This window comes from Crotalus tigris, unplaced genomic scaffold, assembly GCF_016545835.1.
Source record: "Crotalus tigris isolate CLP2741 ecotype Arizona unplaced genomic scaffold, ASM1654583v1 scf7180000017668.6805642782:7212621, whole genome shotgun sequence".
Taxonomy (NCBI): Eukaryota; Metazoa; Chordata; class Lepidosauria; order Squamata; family Viperidae; genus Crotalus; species Crotalus tigris.
Window position 1 is genome coordinate 6,900,001 of NW_024096554.1, and position 20,977 is coordinate 6,920,977.

The window sequence follows — 20,977 nt, forward strand, 5'->3', positions numbered from 1 at the left end:
GGCAGTTTGACACCCGTTATTAGACTCTTTCTTCCAAATTTGCATAACTCTTGTCCTGCGATGAGCTGTCCCACAGTAATTGGCCAGGGCGAGTTTGTCTTGCGGCAAGTTGGCTGTGGCAAGTTGTCAAAGACCTCCACATTTATACACAGTCCTCGAGATACAGAGCTACAAGGACCCTCAGGACCCCCAGTTAGGAACAAGAAAATGTTCGCTTTTCTTTGACCTCTCCAGAAATGGACTGTATCTGCTAAAGCAGGGCGTTTCAACCAGTGGTACGGGTACCACCTGTGGTACATTGGCACCTGGCAGGTGGTACGCGACCATGCTAGAAAAGTGGTAGCGGTGGAGGGGAATGAGCTGAACCGGTGGCAGCATCGCACAAGCTTGAGCGAGTGATGGCTGGAGCTGCAGGGCTGTGAGGGCTCAGCGGAAGCGCCAGGATCAGCGCCCCTTTCCAGCTGATCGGCGCTTTTTCAGGGCTGTCAGGGCTTACGGAAGCGCCAGGATCAGCGCCAGGCTCCTGACGCTTCTGCTGAGCCCAGAAGAAGCGCCGATCAGCTGGAATGTTGCAGCCTCTCCAGGGTCTTGTGATTTACATTCAGATGCTTGGCAACGGATTCATATTTATGACGGTCCCAGTGTCCCAGGGTCATGTGAAGAGACCAAAACCTGCTGCAACCACCCAGCAGACGGGGGGAATAAAAACCAAACACCCCCCCACCCCGTTCCCACTGCTAATCCTCAATAGAAATACTCACAACAATGAAAACCTCAGACAGGAGGAAGAGCGCCGCTGGGCAGGCAGGCAGGCGTCTTGCTCGGCTGTGGCTTGGGGGACACTTTTTTTAGTGCCATTGTAACTTCGAATAGTCACTGTTGTAAGTCGAGGACTACCTGTACTTTATCACTTTTTTCCTTTTTGGGGGGGGGGGTCATCAAGTTTTTGACACCTTGCTAAGCTACTGGTGGTACTCGGATGTTGCCGTATCCTAAAAGTGGTACAATGGGTGAAAAGCTTGAAAAGCCCTGTGCTAAAGAACCAGCCAACGTTAAGCAGCACCCAAAGCTTTGAGTCCGCCCTGCCCATAACTCTATTTTCTGGGCCACAAAAAGCCAAGGATGCTTTTTCAGGAGGCAATTGGACTTTCTTGTTTTTCCTTTGAAGACGTTTCGCTTCTCCTCCAGGAAGCTCCTCCAGCTCTGACTAGACGGTGGGGAAATGGAAGGATTTATACTCCTTGCAGACAGCTGGTCATTTGCATTCTTGTAGAGCAGTGGTTCTCAACCTGTGGGTCGGGACCCCATTTGGGGTCGAACGACCATTTCACGGGGGTCGCCAAACAACGCAGTCCGCCATTTTTTTCCCCCTTTTTCTTAGCTGTGCTCCTCCCTTTTATGCTATTGGCTTTGGAAAGCCAATAGAAGAGACGCTCTTGAATAGAGTCTAATTCTATTGGCTTTCAAAAGCCAATAGGAATTGTCCAGGCTGTCTCTGCCCTGCTGAGCCCGCCAAAAGTCCCATTCTGCAAACGGTGCTGCACCAGTTGAGTAGTCCTCAACTTACGACCGGTTGAGTAGTCCTCGACTTACGACCGGTTGGGGGTCGCGGCATTAAAAAGGTTGAGAACCACTGTTGTAGAGAGTCATTGAGGCCACTTGGAGGTTTACCTGGGTCCTCAGGGTTACATGAGTCTTGTAAATGTGTGTGGAACCTTTTTTGGCTGCAGGATGTTCTCTGCCCTACGTCCCTTCACTGTTGAAGATGGGCACAGGTTGTTAGGGATGAGTCTGTGTTGTCCGAATCTCATTTGTGCTTCAGCAGACTCATCCTGCACCCATTTGCACTACTCAGGTGACCCTGAGGACAGAGGTAAGCCTCCAAATGGCCCCAATGACTCTCTAAGAGAATAATAATAATAATAATAATAATAATAATAATAATAATAATAATAATAATAATAATAAAGTTGGAAGGGACCTTGGAGGTCATCTAGTCCAACCCCCTGCTCAGGCAGGTAACCCTACACCATTTCGGACAAATGGCTTTCCAGTCTCTCCTTAAAAACTTCCAGTGTTGGCGCATTCACCGCTTCTGGAGGCAGGCTGTTCCACTGGTTAATTGTTCTCGTTGTCAGGAAGTTTCTCCTTAGTTCTAGGTTGCTTCTCTCCTTGACTAGTTTCCACCCGTTGTTTCTTGTCCTGCCTTCTCTTTGGAGAATAGCTTGACTCCCTCTTCTTTGGGGCAGCCCCTGAGATACTGGAAGGCTGCTATCCTGTTCCCCCTCGTCCTTCTCTTCGTTAAACTAGACATCCCCAATTCCAGCAGCCAGTTCCTTATATGCAAATGACCCGCTGTCTGCAAGGAGTATAAATCCTTCCCTTCCCCACCCTGTAGTCAGAACTGAAGAAGGTTCTTGGAGGAGAAGCGAAACGTCTTCCAAGGAAAAGCAGAAAGTCCAGCTGCTTCCTTGAAAAAGCACCTTTGGGGTAACCCTGACCTGGGCGACTGAGCATCTCCACAGATAATTGTTCCAAGCCACCTTCGGATCCAGCCAGCCACCCATCTGCCCATCCCACCAGAGACAAACCACAGCTTTGAAGAGAAGAGATGGGGAAAGCGCTCCGAGGCCTGGCAGCTGGATTTCTCCTCCAGGCCTCATCGGGGAGGGGGGGAAAGGGGGTGTCCGTTCCCACCTCTGTCCGCGAGGCCTGGAAAGCCAGACCTCCAGGGCCCACCGGCGATCGTCCGGGCCCGACTCACCAAGTTCTGTGGGCTTCAACAGTTCATCCAGCATAGTGTAGAAGGGTAGCTTCACCAACCGGACCTCAGGCTTCGCTGGTTTGACCGGCAACCGTCCGAGTCCGTTTAAATACTTTCCGTAGAGGGAAGGATAGTCTATGTTAGGGGTGGAAAGACCAGTCCTGGTTACTGTGCTGTTGCGGTCGTAAGAAGGATGGATGGAAAGGGCTTCGGAAGGAGGTCGGTGCTGCGGGGCGGGCGGGAGCGGCTGCTGCTGCTGCTGTTGGGGAGTTTGTCCCGGATCGGAGATCTTGGCGTACCGCGTCTCGTAAATCTCTTTGATCTTCTTGAACAGTTCCGGGCTACAGTCAAACTGGACCAGCTGCAAGGCCCGGGTGACCAGTTCGTGTTTGAGTCCGCTCTTGCTCCGACCCACAAAGCCCAGCAGCATCTGCAAGTCGGAGACCCGGAAGCTCATCACCATGTTCTGCGAACGAGATGGGAGGACAGAGAGAGACAGACAAGCCTTGGCGTCAACACACAAGAAGCAATCGGAGGATCGAACTAGCCCAGTGGGGGCGAACCCAGGGCACGGGTGCCAGAGGCGGCACTCGGAGCCCTCTCGGTGGGCACGCGGGCCGTCGCCCCAGTCCTAGGCCTTCAGCTGGGTTTTATAAAACCTTTTTTTGCTTTAGGCCTCCGCCGTCGTGTGCAAAAAGAAAAAAGAAAAAAGGTTCAATCAGTCAATTTCAACTTCTCGCGGGAAAAAAAAGATCTCGCAAAGTTGGAATGGATGGATTGAACTTTTTAGTCCAGCGGTTCTCAACCTGTGGGTCGGGACCCCATTTGGGGTCGAACGACCATTTCACGGAGGTCGCCAAACAACGCAGTCCGCCATTTCCCCCCCCCCCCTTTTCCTTAGCTGTGCTCCTCCCTTTTATTCTGTTGGCTTTTGAAAGCCAATAGAATAGACTCTCTTGAATAGAGTCTAATTCTATTGGCTTTCAAAAGCCAATAGGAATTGTCCAGGCTGTCTCTGCCCTGCTGAGCCGCCCAAAGTCCCATTCTGCAAACGGTGCTGCACCAGTTGAGTAGTCCTCAACTTACGACCGGCTGAGTAGTCCTCGACTTACAACCGGTTGGGGGATCGCAGCATTAAAAAGGTTGAGAACCACTGTTTTAGTCCCACCCAGTCTGCCGTTACCACCGCAGCCACGCCCACCCAATGGGCCACGCCCACCCAATGGGCCACGCCCACCCAATGGGCCACGCCCACCCAATGGGCCACACCCACCCAATGGGCCACACCCACCCAGCACTCGACGATGCATAAGTGGGTTTTGGGTTGCAGTTTGGGGCACTCGGTCTCTAAAAGGTTCGCCATCCCTGGTCTAGCCCAAGTCTCGACGACCTTCAGCACATTCCTCACACACACCCCCAGCTGCAAAATTTTAGACCCACCCAGGTAGTCCTCGACTTGCGACAGTTCGTTTAGGGACCGTTTTGAAGTCGCAACAACGGCACGGAAGGAAGTGGCTTAGGGCCGTTCTTCACGCTTACGACGGTTGCAGTGATCGTGAACTGAGACGCTTGACAATTGACTCAGATTTACGACCTTCGCAGTGTCCTGGGGGGGGGGTCCTGCGATGGCCTTTTGTTACCTTCCGACAAGCGAAGTCAACGGAAAAGCCAGATTTATTTAGTAACCGTGTTACTAACTTAATAACTGCAGTGATTCACTTAACGATTATGGTTGTACAATGGGGCAAAACTCACTGAACAAATGTCTTGCTCAGCAACAGAACTTTGGGGGTAGAATTGTGGTCGTAAGCCGAGGACTATCTGTTCTATGATAGGCGGCCTCTTCAGGGTTTCTTCTTAATCATTCTGAAGTTTATTCTGTGTATCACACCTACCTATCACCAGAAGACATCTCTGCCCGAGGAGCCCAGAATTCGGGACTGATCAAGCTTTTTATTATTATTATTCAAACAGGGTTGGCCAAAGTCAACACTTCGCTCTACCCTTATATCAGTTTCCTGGACAACTCTATCTTTAAAACAAAAAACCAAAAAACAGCTCTGGAAGCCAACATCCTTCTGCTTCATTTCCCGTCTTGTTTTTCAAAATATCTCCAAAGGCAGCTGATGCCTAAATAAATAAATACGGTATCTCTGGATCACAACAAAGGACAGGATGGGACAGGACAGGACAGAATAGAACAAAAAAAAAAAAATGGAATGGAGTAGAATGGAACGGAACAGAATATAGAACAGAACAGAACAGAACAGAACCAGAATAGAATATTTAGCAGAACAGAATAGAAATAGAAATATAGAATAGAATAGACCAGTGGTTCTCAACCTTTTTAATGCCGCGACCCCCAACTGGTTGTAAGTCGAGGACTACTCAACCGGTCGTAAGTCGAGGACTACTCAACTGGTGCAGCACCGTTTGCAGAATGGGACTTTTGGCGGGCTCAGCAGGGCAGAGACAGCCTGGATGATTCCTATTGGCTTTTGAAAGCCAATAGAATTAGACTCTATTCAAGAGAGTCTATTCTATTGGCTTTCAAAAGCCAATAGAATAAAAGGGAGTAGCACAGCTGAGGAAAAGGGGGAAAAAATGGCGGACTGCATTGTTTGGCGACCCCCATGAAATGGTCATTCGACCCCAAATGGGGTCCCGACCCACAGGTGGAGACCCACTGGAATAGAATATATGGAATGGAATAGAATAGAATAAATGGAATGGAATGGAATGGAATGGAATGGAATGGAATGGAATGGAATAGAATAGAATAGAATAGAATAGAATAGAATAGAATAGAATAGAATAGAATAGAATAGAATAGAATAGAATATATGGAATGGAATAGAATAGAATAGAATATATGGAGTGGAGTGGAGTGGAGTGGAGTGGAGTGGAGTGGAATGGAATAGAATAGAATAGAATAGAATAGAATAGAATAGAATAGAATAGAATAGAATAGAATAGAATAGAATAGAATAGAATAGATGGAATGGAATAGAATAGAATATATGGAGTGGAGTGGAGTGGAGTGGAGTGGAGTGGAATGGAATAGAATAGAATAGAATAGAATAGAATAGAATAGAATAGAATAGAATAGAATAGAATAGGAAGCTGGAAGGGACCTTGGAGGTCTTCTAGTCCAGCCCCTTGCTCAAGCAGGAGATCCTATACCCGTGGTGGCAAACCTATGGCATGCGTGCCAGGGGTGGCACTCAGAGCCCTCTCGGTGGGCATGCATGCCGCCGCTGCCAGCACCTTGCGCAGGTCCATTACGCCAGCGCCACCACCCAGAGTGGTAGCGCCACCAAGCACAAGGGAGGCGAAGCGGCCAGCTAGCACGCTCGACTAGAGGTGGTAGAGCACGCCCACACCCAGCAACCCAAAGGCCACCCCGAGCAGGGAAAGCCGGATCCCCATCGGCGCCATGGCCCCCCAGTCCCAGCTAGGACTGCGTGCCTCCCCCCTCCATCTATGCTGGGCCTCCTGCCCACCGCCCCACCCGCCAGAGACCCCCTGGATCTCCCCCAACCCTGCCCGGCTCCCACAGGCTTCCCCCCTCCATGAACATTAAGGTGGCCGTGCCCACCCCAGCCACGCCCACCCAGTCTGCCGTGACACCCGCAGCCATGCCCACCCAGTGGGCCCCGCCCAACCAGTGGGCCACGCCCCCATGCCCCCCCCCCCGAGGGCACCACAATGCTAATGCGGCCCTGGCACTTTGCGATAAATAAGCGCGTTTGGGGTTGTGGTCTCTAAAAGGGTCGCCCTTACTGGTTCAGCTGAAGCCCGGTTGCGGCTAAAAACAATACAAACAACCAGGAACGCACAAAGCTGCCTTGTGCTAGGAGTCGAGTCAACCTATAAATAGCTCCACCATCCAGGTTAGGACTTGTCGCAACTCTGCAGCTGGTTCTTTAGGTCAGTGTTTCCCAAACTTGACAATTTTAAGGCATGAGGACTTCAACTCCCAGAATTCGTTGCTGGCTGTGGAATTCTGGGAGTTGAAGTCCACATGCCTTAAAATTGTCAAGTTTGGGAAACACTGCGTTAGGCCAGGGATGAAATGTGAGAGATTCAACAGGCAACGAAAAGCACGGATGTGTTTGTGTGACCACCGCGGGTGATCCTCGACTTACAACCGTTCGTTTAGTCACCGTTCAAAGTTACGACGGCGCTGGGGGGAAAAAAAAGCGACTTAGGACCGTTCTTCACACTTACGACCGTTGCGGTATAACCCCGAAATTCAGACGCTTGGCAACCGACTCACATTTTACGACGGCGGCGACATCCCCCGGGGGGGTCACGTGACCCCCTTTTGTGGCCTTCTGACAAGCCCCGTCAATGGGAGGGCCAGGTTTGTTTAACGACGGCGTTACTAATGAACAGCTGGGGTGATTCACTTAACAATGGTGGCCAGAAAAGTCGTAAAACGGGGCAAAACTCACTTTAAAAAAGGTTTCACTCAGCCACAAAAAGTTTTGGGCTCAGTTGTGGGTCGTAAGTGAAGGACTAGCTGCAGTTCAGATTTGTGGTTGTTGTGGACTTTCTCGAGCCACAGTCAAAGGGATTTCTTTCCTCATCCCTGTCAAATGATCGTCTGTAGCCGTGCTTCAGAAGTAGGGGACGACAAGTATAGGTAATCCTCGACTTACAATCACTGATTTAACAACGGCAGTCACAGTAGCAGTGGAAAAAAGGAACTTGCGAACAGTCCGCACACTTTCAACCGTTGCGGGAACATCGTCCCCAGGGACGCATGGTCAGAATTTGGCCATTTAGAAACTGGCACGCATTTACGACGGTTGCAACACCCCGGGGTCATGTGACCCCCCCCCTTCGTGAGCAACTTCCTCCAAGTCAGCAGAGGAAGCTGGACTCACTTAATGACCCCATGATTCACTTAACAACCATGGCAGTGGTTCACTTAATTATTGGGGGGGGAAATGGTTGTAAAATCAGGTGTGGCTCATTAGCTGCCTTGCTTAGCAATGGAAAATTGGCGATAGAGATAGATAGATAGATAGATAGATAGATAGATAGATAGATAGATAGATAGATAGATAGATACATACATACATACATACATACATACATACATACATACAATAGAGCAGTGGTTCTCAACCTGTGGGTCGGGACCCCATTTGGGGTCGAACGACCATTTCACGGGGGGCGCCCAACAAGGCTGTCTGCCATTTTTTTCCCCTTTTCTTTGGCCACACCTCTGGCACCTGGTGATGTATAAGTGGCTGGGGGTCACCACAACATGGGGAACTGTATTATGGGGTCGTGGCATTAGAAAGGTTGAGAACCACTGCAATAGAGGTAGATATAGACAGACAGTTAGAGATATGATAGATAGATAGATAGATAGATAGATAGATAGATAGATAGATAGATAGATAGATAGATGATAGATAGATACATAGATAGATAGATAGATAGATAGATAGATAGATAGATAGATAGATAGACAGACAGACACGATAGAGGTACATAATAGAGATAGGTAGGTAAATAGATACAGCAGAGATAGATATAAGACAGACAGACAGACAGAGATATGATGGATAGATAGATAGACAGACAGACAGACAGACAGACACGATAGAGGTACATAATAGAGATAGATAGGTAGGTAGGTAGATAAATAGATACAATAGAGGTAGATATAAGACAGACAGACAGAGATGTGATAGATAGATAGATAGATAGATAGACAGACAGACAGACAGACAGACAGACAGACAGACAGACACGATAGAGGTACATAATAGAGATAGGTAGGTAAATAGATACAACAGAGATAGATATAAGACAGACAGACAGACAGAGATATGATGGATAGATAGATAGATAGACAGACAGACAGACACGATAGAGGTACATAATAGAGATAGATAGGTAGGTAGGTAAATAGATACAATAGAGGTAGATATAAGACAGACAGACAGACAGAGATGTGATAGATAGATAGATAGATAGATAGATAGATAGATAGATAGATGATAGATAGATAGATAGATAGATAGATAGATAGATAGATAGATAGATAGATAGACAGACAGACACGATAGAGCAGTGGTTCTCAACCTTTCTAATGCCGTGACCCCATAATACAGTTCCCCATGTTGTGGTGACCCCCAAATGGGTGTGGCCACCAATAAGAGGGAGTAGGACAGCTAGGGAAAAGGGAAAAAGATGGCAGACAGCGTGCTTGGCGACCTCCGTGAAATGGTCATTCAACCCCAAATGGGGTCCCGACCCACAGGTTGAGAACCACTGCGATAGAGGTACATAATAGAGATAGATAGGTAGGTAGGTAGGTAAATAGATACAACAGAGATAGATATAAGACAGACAGACAGACATAGATATGATAGATAGATAGATAGATAGATAGATAGATAGATAGATAGATAGATAGATAGATAGATGTAGATAACAGAGATAGATAGGTAGATAGATAAATAGATACAATAGAGGTAGATATAAGACAGACAGACAGACGAGATGTGATAGATAGATAGATAGATAGATAGATAGATAGATAGATAGATAGATAGATAGATAGATAGATAGAGGTAGATAATAGAGATAGGTAGGTAAGTAGTAGATAGATAGATAACCTTTATTGTCATTTTTTACTGTGGGCACACTGGCACAGATTAAAAATGAAATTTAGTTGCCTGCTCTCAAAGTGCATACCTGCATAACACACATTTAAACATACTATACACCACATCTGTATAGACCAGTGTTTCCCAAACTTTACAATTTTAAGGCATGAGGACTTCAACTCCCAGAATTCCACAGCCAGCGTTGCTGGCTGTGGAATTCTGGGAGTTGAAGTCCACATGCCTTAAAATTGTCAAGTTTGGGAAACACTGGTATAGACCTACACCCTTACATATAAGTAACATATAAATTATAGTCCTAAATCGAGGAATAACTGCGAAAGCAAAATCTGAAATCACCACCTAGCCCGCCATCCCAGACCTCCCTTATCTCTAACATGGTTTGTGTCTCGGTAAATCTGATTCAGACCCACAAGGTGCCCAACAAGCAGCCCCCTCGTTTTGCGGTCTGGATCTGGCAGAGCTCCCCCCAAATCGGCCAGCCACGGTTGGTGAGCAGGGTTTGACGTGCTGAGTCACAATCCGGATGGGCTTGCCATAAACCCAGTGGCGGAACTGGAGACAGCCCAGAAACCGCGATTGCCCGGGAACAAAACAATCCAGCATCAACACCCGCACTCCCTTAAACAGAGGCTGAGAAACCTTGTCAAACCTTTTCAGTGCAAGGTACAAGGTCTTAAACAGCCGGCGCCAGCTTCTAAAACGTGGTGTTGCTCACTTGAAGCCCAAAGCACACTGCAGACAAGGGAGAGAAATCAACCGTGTTGGCAGAGAATATTCAGGCAGACAGCATAATCTGGGAAGCCGTAACTAAACTTTCATCCAGAATAAGAAAATAATAATAATAATAACAACAACGAGGATGAGGAGGAAGGAGAAGAAGATGAATAGGAAGAGGAGGAAGGATAGAAAGAACGAGAAAGAAAGAAAGAAAGAAAGAAAGAAAGGAAGGAAGGAAGGAAGGAAAAGAAAGGAAGGAAAAAAGGAAGGAAAAAAAGAAGGAAAAAAGGAAGGAAGGAAAAGAAAGGAAGTGAAAAGAAAGTGAGAAAGAAAGACAGAAAGAAAGAGAGAGAGAAAGAGAGAGAGAGAAAGAAAGAAAGAAAGAAAGGAAAAGGAAGGAAGGAAGGAAAGAAAAGAAAGAAAGGAAGGAAGGAAAAAAGGAAGGAAGGAAAAAAAGGAAGGAAGGAAGGAAAAAAAGAAAGGAAGGAAGGGAAAGAAAGGAAGGGAAAAGAAAGTGAGAAAAAGTGAGAAAGAAAGAAAGAGAGAGAGAGAGAAAGAAAGAGAGAGAGAAGGAAGGAAGGAAGGAAGGAAGGAAGGAAGGAAAGAAAGAAAGAAAGAAAGAAAGAAAGAAAGAAAGAAAGAAAGAAAGAAAGAAAGAAAGAAAGAAAGAAAGAAAGAAAGAAAGAAAAGCAGGCTTGGGACAGTACGACAGCTAAATTTCCAATTCAGACTTCAACTTTGTCACCAAACTGTCTGGCAAACCACTGTGCTCTCTAAACGTGAATAAGGAAAGGTGGTGATCAACCCTTCTATACAAAACTAAAACTACAGGTAGTCCTCAAAATACAACAGTTCATTTAGTGACCGTTCAAAGTTACAATGGCATTGAAAAAAAATGAGTTGGGAAAATGAGTTTTTCAGATGTATAATTGTTGCAGCGTCCCCACAAAATTCAGACGCCTGGCACCTCGTTCGTATTTATGACGGTCGCTGTGCCCCCGGGGGATCATGTGATCCCCTTTTATGATCATCTGACAAGCAGAGTCAATGGGGGGGAAGCCAGATTCACTTAACAACTGGTATCATTAACTTAACTGCAGCGATTCACTTAACGGCGGTGGCAAGAAAGGTCGTAAAATGAGTCAAAATTCACTTAACAAATGCTTCGCTTAGGCACATAAATTTGGGGCTCCATTGTGGTCATAAGCTGAGGACGACTTGTATACAGCCAGTCCTCGATTTAAGACCATAATTAATCCAGGAATCACAGCCGTAAATCACGACAATGGGTAAAATCGAAGCACCCACATTACTAGAACTAAAATTCTGGCCTTTTGGGTTTTTTTTTTTTTTTTTTTTTTTTGCAGTAATGGTTAAGCAAGCCCAGCGATCGTTAAGCCAACGCAGCCGTCTCTATGTGAATCCATTCATTTGAATGGGCATTTTTTGTGGAAAGCCAGGAAAGGGGGGGGGAACCCCACACACTTGCAAATCGCAGTCGCGCCTGACTGCAGAATGCGTGGCGGGTTGTAAAGCTGACCTGCCCGAATATGCAGTCGTGGCATGACTGCTGGGTGAGCAGCGTGAGGGTTTATGGTGTCTGGGAGTGCTTGATGGGCCGTGAAGGTGTTCCGGTGACTCTGTAACTTCCCTGATAAAATGAGAGGTTGTTAAGTGAAGTCAGCCTGCTTTTCTTTTACAAATCTCTTCAAATCTTTGCTACTAACTACTAGGTCCTCAGGCAAGAACCACGAAAACAACGCTCCTGCCAGACCTTAAGAACTACAGAGGGGTGGATAGATAGATCAATAGATATAGATCAGGGTGGCAAACCTATGGCACAGGTGCCAGAGGCGGCACTCAGAGCCCTCTCTGTGGGCACGCATGCCGTTGCCCCAGTCCTAGGCCTTCAGCTGGGTTTTATAAAACCTAGACACCGCCCTGTGCAAAAAAAAAAAAAAAAAAAAAAAGGTCCAATCAATCAGTCAATTTCAACTTCTTGCAGGAAAAAAAAATCTTGCAAAGTTGGAATTGATTGATTGAACTTTTTAGTCCCACCCAGTCTGCCATTACCACCGCAGCCACGCCCACCCAATGGGCCACACCTACCCAATGGGCCACACCCACCCGGCACTTGACGATGCGTAAGTGGTTTTGGGTTGCAGTTTGGGCACTCGGTCTCTAAAAGGTTCGCCATCACTGATATAGATAGATCGATATAGATGATAGATGGATGGATACATGGATAGATGGATGGATGGATGGATGAATGGATGGATGGATGGATACATAGAGAGATAGATTGATAGATATATGTATGTAGGTAGGTAGGTAGATAGACAGACAGACAGACAGACATAAAGATAGATAGATATAGGTAGATCAATAGATAGATATAGATGCCAGATAGCTAGAGATATAGATCGATATAGATAGCTAGAGATATAAATTGATTGATAAAGATAAATGATGGATAGAGATCAATATACATAGATCAATATAGATAGCTACATAGAGATATATAGATTGATCGATACAGCTATAGATTGATATAGATGAGATAGCGATAGAGATATAGATTGATCGATAAAGATAGATGATAGAGACAGATATAGATTGATATAGATGATAGCTAGATAGAGATAGAGATATAAATAGATTGATTGATAAAGATAGATGATAGACAGACAGACAAATGTCCGCATGACTAGACCGAGAGCAAAATTTGTCAAGGAAAAGAACAAAATAACCAGCCAGCGTACAATACAGGCAGTCCTCGACTCACCGTCAGAACTGAGCCCAAAATTTCCCGTTGCTAAGTGAGACATTTGTGAGTGAGTTCTGCCCCATTTTACAACTTTTCTTGCCGTAGTTGTTACGTCAATCATGGCAGTCCTTAAGTGAGTCACGCAGTCGTTCAGTGAATCTGGCTTCCCCCAATGACTTTGCTCGTCAGATCACGATGTGACGCCCCCCCTCCCAGGGACACTGCGACCATCATAAATATGAGTCAGTTGCGCAGCCTCGGAATTCTGATCACGTGACCGCGGGGACGCTGCAACGGCCATACCTTTGAAAAACGGTCCCAGGTCACTTTTTTTTCCAGCCCCATTGTGACTTTGAATAGTCGCTAAATGAACTGCTGTTAAGTCCGTACAGAATTTAACCGCAAGCAAAACAAACACAAAATGATTGCTGGGAATAAAGAGCTGTTTCCTAGTTTTTGCTTAGCTCGTCTTTCTTCCGTTAAATGGGATGGAAAACTTCTATTCTCCCAGGAAGGAAGCGGTTTGGGAATAACCTTCTATTTTGCTTTTTAAACTTCACGAGATCACGGGTAGTCCTCGGCCCACGATGGAGCCCCCGATTTCCGTCGCTAATTGAGATGTTGTTTAGGGCAGTGGTTCTCAACCTTTTTAATGCCGTGACCCCCAACCGGTCGTAAGTCGAGGAGTACTCAACCGGTCGTAAGTCGAGGACTACTCAACAGGTACAGCACCGTTTGCAGAATGGGACTTTTGGTGGGCTCAGCAGGGCAGAGACAGGCTGGACCATTCCTATTGGCTTTGGAAAGCCAATAGAATTAGACTCTATTCCAGAGAGTCTATTCTGTGGGCTTTCCAAAGCCAATAGAATAAAAGGGAGAAGCACAGCTAAGGAAAAGGGGGGAAAAAATGGCGGACTGCGTTGTTTGGCGACCCCCGTGAAATGGTCGTTCGACCCCAAATGGGGTCCCGACCCACAGGTTGAGAACCACTGGTTTAGGGAGTTTTGTCCCATTTTACGACCGTTCGTGTGGCAGGGGATAAGCCAATCACTGTAATTGTTCAGCAAGTAGTAACACAGCTGTTAAGTGAGTGCGTCTTCCCCTTGGACTTTGCCAGTCAGAAAGGTCGAAAAAGGGGATCACGTGACCAATGCCCCCCCCCCCCCGGGGATCCGTAACCGTGATAAATGTGAGTCAATTGGCAAGCGTGGAATTTTGATCCCGTGATTGTGGGGAGGCTGCAATGATTGGGTGGAAAATGTCACTTTTTTTCGGTGCCGTTGTAACTTCAAACGGTCACTAAATGAATGGCTGTTAAGTCAAAGATTACCTTACTGACCTAGAAGGCCTTCTATCGGGGCTCTGACTTTACGCATTCCCATATTTTCTTTGAAATCACAAAAACAAAACCACACACACACACAAAAAAAAGCCCCAGAAAGCAGCTTGGTTCCTTCACCTGGACAATCAAAACAGTGGCTCCATTGACGAAAGGGAGAAAAAAGACTAGCTGCTGTGGGATGTGAAGCGTTTTATCTCCTGAAGATAAAGAGGGAAAGGGCAGACATGGATATGAAAGGATGTTTTTTTTAAAAAAAACAAAACAAACCCAGAGATCGAGTATAAGCTTGCCTGAAAAAAACCTCGTTCTGGATGAGAGAGTCACAGAACACAGAAATGTTGTCAAACGCAAAGAGCACCAAATACAAAAAAGAAAAAAAAAAGGGGGGGGGGGGAAAGGACGAAGACTTTACGCAGAAATAGACAGAAGAAACCTGACCGAGGTTAAAGGAATTCTGCTGGATTTCCCCCCCCCCCTTTGGAAAGAATTATAACTAACGATACTGACAGTCTCAAACGCCTGTGGATATTTCCACGGAAGAACAGGTAATCCTCGCCTTGCGACCCACAACGGAGTGCAAACTTTCCACTGCTAAGCAAAACAGTTGTTAACAGCAAGAGCACAGATTTATATACCGCTTCGCGGCGCCTTTATAGGCCTCTCTAAGCAGCTTACAGAGTCAGCATATTGCCCCCCTCCCACCCAACAATCTGGGTTCCTCGTGACTTTTCTTGTCACGGTTGTTAAATGAATCATTGCAGTTGTTAATAACACGGCTGTTAAGCGGGTCTGGCTTCCTCCCATTGACTTTGCTTGTCAGGAGATCACGAAAGGGGATCACGTGACCCCCTGGGGACGCGGAGACCGTCATCAATACAAGCCAGGTGCCAAGCGTTTGAATTTGGATCACGGGACCGTGCAGGATGCTGCAACAGTCGTGTGAAAAAAAATCAGTTTTTTACATTGCTGTCGTAACTAAACCAAACGTCCTAAGTCAGTGGTGGCGAACCCATGGCACGGGTGCCAGAGGCGGCACTCGGAGCCCTCTCAGTGGGCACGCGGGCCGTCGCCCCAGTCCTAGGCCTTCAGCTGGGTTTTATAAAACCTTTTCGCTTTAGGCCTCCGCCACCGTGTGCAAAAAAAAAAAAAAAAAGAAAAAAGGATCAATCATTCAGTCAATTTCAACTTCTCGCGGGGGGAAAAAAGGATCTTGCAAAGTTGGAATTGATGGATTGAACTTTTTAGTCCCACCCAGTCTCCCGTTACCACCGCAGCCACGCCCACCCAATGGGCCACACCCACCCGGCACTCGATGATGCATAAGTGGGTTTTGGGTTGCAGTTTGGGCACTCGGTCTCTAAAAGGTTCGCCATCACTGGCCTAAGTAAAGGACTACTTGTATGAAACACGTCTGCTTAAACAAACGTGTCACCCACAACTTCCAAGGTTTCACAAAAGTACCCCTGCAGGCTGTGTTTTTTAGCCTCTTTCCGAACCGATTCAAGTTCCAATCCCAATAATTTCAAACCCCTTTTAACTAACTTTGAAACGTTGCTTTTCCCGCAATATCTTTCCTATTTTTAAAACCTTCTTTATGACTTATAGTAGCAACGACGATGCCTGGAGATTCTCACTTTACTCTAGATCAGTGGTTCTCAACCTTTTTAATGCCGCGACTCTCAACCGGTCGTAAGTCGAGGACTACTCAACTGGTGCAGTACCGTTTGCAGAATGGGACTTTTGGCGGGCTCAGCAGGGCAGAGACAGCCTGGACAATTCCTATTGGCTTTTGAAAGCCAATAGAATGAGACTTTATTCAAGAGAGTCTATTCTATTGGCTTTCAAAAGCCAATAGAATAAAAGGGAGTTGCACAGCTAAGGAAAAGGGGAAAAAAATGGCAGACTGCGTTGTTTGGCGACCCCCGTGAAATGGTCGTTCGACCCCAAATGGGGTCCCAACCCACAGGTTGAGAACCACTGCTCTAGATCCAGTTAAGCCTCCATCTAGATGGGAAGGGGGAGAAGACACACAGGCACACACACCCACAACCCAAACTAGTGTGTGACTGATAACACTTTTTCACTCTGAGCCGCTTTGAGTAGCTTTTCCTTTTCGAGTCAGCTCCAGAAGACCAGGAACACACTGTAAAGTCTTGAGATCACTCGTATATTTTATTATAACTTAAGTCTGCCTCAATTAGGAGCAACCAATTGCACGGAAATAAATACCAAACAGAAGAAATAAAGCCGATTAATCAAAATAGGCATTTAAAAAAAAAAATCAACCCCGCTCTGAAGCAGTGTGAATAATGAAGCATTTGTTCTCACCTCCAGTCCTCCTGAGCAGATTTAGTCCTAACTCATATGGATAGGCAGGGGAGCCTCTATATTTTACTTTATGCATTACAGACACACAAATTATTCTAACCAGATATAGTTTGATGACAGAATAAATTTGATATTGGCAACGAGCTAAAGAAGACGGACGCTAAAGTTTTTCGGTTAATATAGGTAATTCTCAACAACTGTTCATTTAGAGACGGTTCAAAGTTACAACGGCACTGGAAAAAAGTGACTTTGTTCCCGCATCCCTGTGGTCATGTGATCAAAATTTGGACAGCTGGCAACTGGCATGTATTTTTGACGGTTGCAGTGTCCCACGATCACGTGATCCCCTTTTGCAATCTTCCGGCAAGCAAAGTCAATGGAGGAAGTAGATTCACTTAAACAAGCGTGTTTGTTAACTGAGCAACTGCAGCGATTGCCTTAACGACTGTCAATCGACTGTCGCAAGAAAGGTCGTAAAATAGGACAATTAACAACTGTCTTGCTTAGCAATGGAAATTTTGGGCAGAGTTGTGCTCATGAGGACTAGCTGTGAGGGCAAAGGTATCTTTACCACTCACTTTTCATAGGGACTCCCTCGAAACATTTAATACAGTAGTTCTCAACCTTTTTAATGCCGCGGCCCCCAACCGGTTGTTAAGTCGAGGACTACTCAACCGGTCGTAAGTCGAGGACTACTCAACTGGTGCAGCACCGTTTGCAGAATGGGACTTTTGGCGGGCTCAGCAGGGCAGAGACAGCCTGGACAATTCCTATTGGCTTTGAAAGCCAATAGAATTAGACTCTATTCAAGAGAGTCTATTCTATTGGCTTTCAAAAGCCAATAGAATGAAAGGGAGTAGCACAGCTAAGGAAAAGGGGGGGAAAAATGGCGGACTGCGTTGTTTGGTGACCCCCGTGAAATGGTCGTTCGACCCCAAATGGGGTCCCGACCCACAGGTTGAGAACCACTGGTTTAATATTTGCCTTGGGGCACACCTAGGAAAAAACAGTGCACAACATTTGCTTTCAGGAGACACCACAAAGCCATTCCAGTAGCTTTTGTCACTGTTAAATTATGGGTAAAGCAGCAATCAAAAAGCGGCCTATAAATATAAGGTCCCAAAGATGCATTTTTTTTCCCAAAATGGCAACTGGACTTTTTGGTCCCCCCCCCCACTTTGGAAACATTTTGCTTCTCATCCCAAAAGCTTGAGCAGGGGGTTGAACTAGAACAGGCCTTTTCAACCAGTGGTACAGGTACCACCTGTGGTCCACTGGCACCTGGCAGGTGGTACGCGACCATCCTAGAAAAGTGGTAGTAGGGGAGGGGAATGAGCTGAACCGGTGGCAGCACCGCACAAGCCTGAGCGAGAGACGGCTGGAGCTGCAGGGCTGTCAGGGCTGCATTAGAAAAACAAGGGACTGAACTTGGCAGGTGCTTTCAGCTCCAGATAATTTACTTTTTTTGATATTAAAGCTGTCCATTTGTCATCCTCCTCTCAAACATATGGGTAAATTAGTTTCTTCTGCCTTCACGAGGAACACAGATGGGATGCCACAGGAGCATGTAAGCACACACACACACACACATATACATGTACACAGGTAGTCCTCAACTTACGACAATCGAGCCCAAAATTGCTGCTGCTGCTAAGTGAGACATCTGTGAGTTTTGCCCCATTTCAAAACCTTTCTTGCCACAGTTGTTAAGGGAATCACTGCAGCTATTAAGTTAGTAACATGGGTGTTAAGTGAATCGGTTTTCCCCACTGACTTTGCTGATGAGAAGCTCACAAAAAATGACCCCATGATTCCCCCGGGACATTGCAACCGTGATATACACCAGTCAATTGCCAAGCGTCTGAATTTTGATCACGTAACATGGGGATGCTGCCACGGTTGCAAGTGTGAAAAACGGTCCTAAGTCACTTTGTTCAGAGCCATTGTAACTTCAAATGGTCACTAAGCAAATGGTTGTAAGTCGAGGTCTGCCTGTATTTACATTTCATTTCTAATTTCCAACTGACCTCCCACAAGCCGGATGGGGAAATTTGGTCACATGCCCACATGGGGATGCTGCAACAGTTGTAAGGGCGAAAAACAGTCCTAAGTCACTTTGCTCGGTGCTATTGTGACTTTGAACAGTCACTAGTTGTAAGTCGAGGAGTGTCTCTCTCTCTCTCTCTCTGTATATGTATATATATATATATATGTATGTATATGTATGTATGTTAACAAATAAAAGAAAAAATGAACACCAGGATATAATAAACCAGCCTGTTTAATATAAACAAGCCTGTGGTTAAGAAGAGTCACTAAGCTTTCGTCCGGTCAAAAAACTGCCGGCGTCATCAGAGTTAGAATAGCAGGAGATTGGGAAGGCAGCTCATATAGCCTATGTATGTATATATATCTATGTATATGTATGTATATGCACGTATGTATATAAGATAATCTTTGTCATTTTCTTACTGTGGGCACAGTGGCACACATTAAAAATGAAATTCTGTTGCCTGCTCTCAAAAGTGTACACATACATAACACACATAATAGACCTGCTATCTACATACATATCTATGTAGGTCTTTGGTTATTCGGGTTTTCTCCCGCGTAAAATTGGAAGTGTCTTGGCAACGTTTCGACAAAGTCCCATTCGTCATCTTCAGGCTGCTGTTTTCAGCTTCGTGCTTCCTCGAAGAACGAAGCTGAAAACACCAGCCTGAAGATGACGAATGGGACTTTGTCGAAACGTTGCCAAGACACTTCCAATTTTACGCGGGAGAAAACCCGAATAACCAAAGACCTACATACAAACACCCGCGAAAACCTCAGAAAACAAATACATATCTATATACCTACACCCTTACATATAAATACAAATATTGCTGTCTATATATGTACACAGAGACATGTACACAGACATACATATACATACTGTCCATATGCATACGTGTGTACCTATATGTGCATATATATATATATATGAATTTGTAAGTGTATATATGTACTGGTATGTATATGTGTGTGTATATATCAATATCTATACATACATACACACACACATATATGTATACATGCAAACACACACACACACACACACACACACACACACAGATACCTATTGGAGGCCCTTGACACTGTCACCTCCAGGCTGGGACCCCTGCTTCTTCCTTTAGAGGGCCGGGCATCCCTCTCCCTCCCAGGCTGGCATCTCAGCCTGTGCCCCACGAGGGGCCAGGACCCCCCACTCTGGCCCTGCCTGCCCTCGGGGGGCCCAAAGGGACCCCTCCCCACCGGACTCTCAAGTTTCCTGGGAGCCCTGGACGCCCTCGGAGGGGAGGGGAGGCGAGGGGGCGGCGTTGGCCCAAGCTCCCCCCCCCGAAAAGTGGGAAGGGTCCGTGCCCGGGAAGGAGGGGGAGTCTGAGGAAAGGGAGGGTCCGGCTGCTCCGGGGGGGGGCTGACCTCCCTCGGGGTCAGGGGGCGGGGCCTCCCGCGCCCGGGAGGAAGGCCCTCCCCTTTGGCCCCGCCCCCTCCCCTCCCCTGAGGGGGGGGGCTCTGACAGAAAAACGCAGCGCGGCTCCCCCAACTCCCGTCGCCGGGGGGGTCGAAGGAAGGGCGCCCTTTTTCGGCCCGCTCCCCGCCTCCTTCCCGGTCCCTTCCGTCTCTTTTCACTCACTCACTTTCGCCTCCACCAGCTCCGCCGCCATCTTGGCTTCCAGCGTCCAACGCGCCGGGGACAGGTGGAGGGAGGGGGGCAAAGGAAAGAGAAGAGCCGCCGCGGTCACGTGACAACGGGGGAGGAGGAGGGGGAGGAGGAGGGCGCAGCCGGCCCCGGCCGCCAGCCAATCCCGGCGAGCGCCGGCCCTCGGCGCCGGCGCAAAGCGAAGGCGGCGCGGCCGGCGCTTAGCACCGCTCGCAAACGCTCGGAGGCGCATGCGCATGGCCGCCGCGGCGCTTTTACCCGTCCGGACTTTGCCCGCTTCCCTCCCTCGCCCGAGCTGGGGAAAAATGCGCATGCGCCTATAGAAAGCGGGCGGGGGGGGGCAGTCCCAGCTGGCCGCTTCCGGGGAAAAAAAAACGCATGTGCAAGGAAACGTTGAGCAGGAAACGCGGCGCATGCGCGGAGAGGCTGTCATTAACCCACCAGGGTCCAGCTCTTTGCCCCTCTACGGATTCGTTGGATCCCGTGGCCACGCCCCTCCCTTTGAGCTCTTAAAGGGCCATGCATCCTTAATCTGGAAAAGGGGAATAGGAGGAGTGGGAGTTTATTTATATAACGCTTTTATATCATCTGCGTTTGCTTCAGCTTGGCAGGGAACTATGGAAAGACCTCGATGCAGGGAAACACCCCCCCCCATTCCTTGGTGCAGCAGACCTACCCAGCTTGGGTGCAAAACTATGGAGGA

At 47.2% G+C, this 20,977-nt stretch overlaps 1 protein-coding gene across 2 annotated transcripts in view; it reads right to left on the minus strand.

Moving 5' to 3' along the window:
• Nucleotides 1-20,358, minus strand: part of PIAS4 (protein inhibitor of activated STAT 4) — a 53,585-nt gene extending 33,227 nt beyond the window's left edge. The window contains exons 1-2 of one of the 2 annotated variants that reach the window (XM_039337193.1): nucleotides 20,252-20,358; nucleotides 2,765-3,230 (exon numbers count right to left, since the gene is read on the minus strand). In XM_039337193.1, coding sequence (XP_039193127.1) covers nucleotides 2,765-3,230; nucleotides 20,252-20,278 — 493 coding nt within the window. In that variant the 5' untranslated portion in view covers nucleotides 20,279-20,358. Of the gene's footprint in view, nucleotides 1-2,764; nucleotides 3,231-20,247 lie in introns of both variants that reach the window. The other variant, XM_039337194.1, reaches the window with a different exon arrangement.
• Nucleotides 20,359-20,977: the final 619 nt, after the last annotated feature.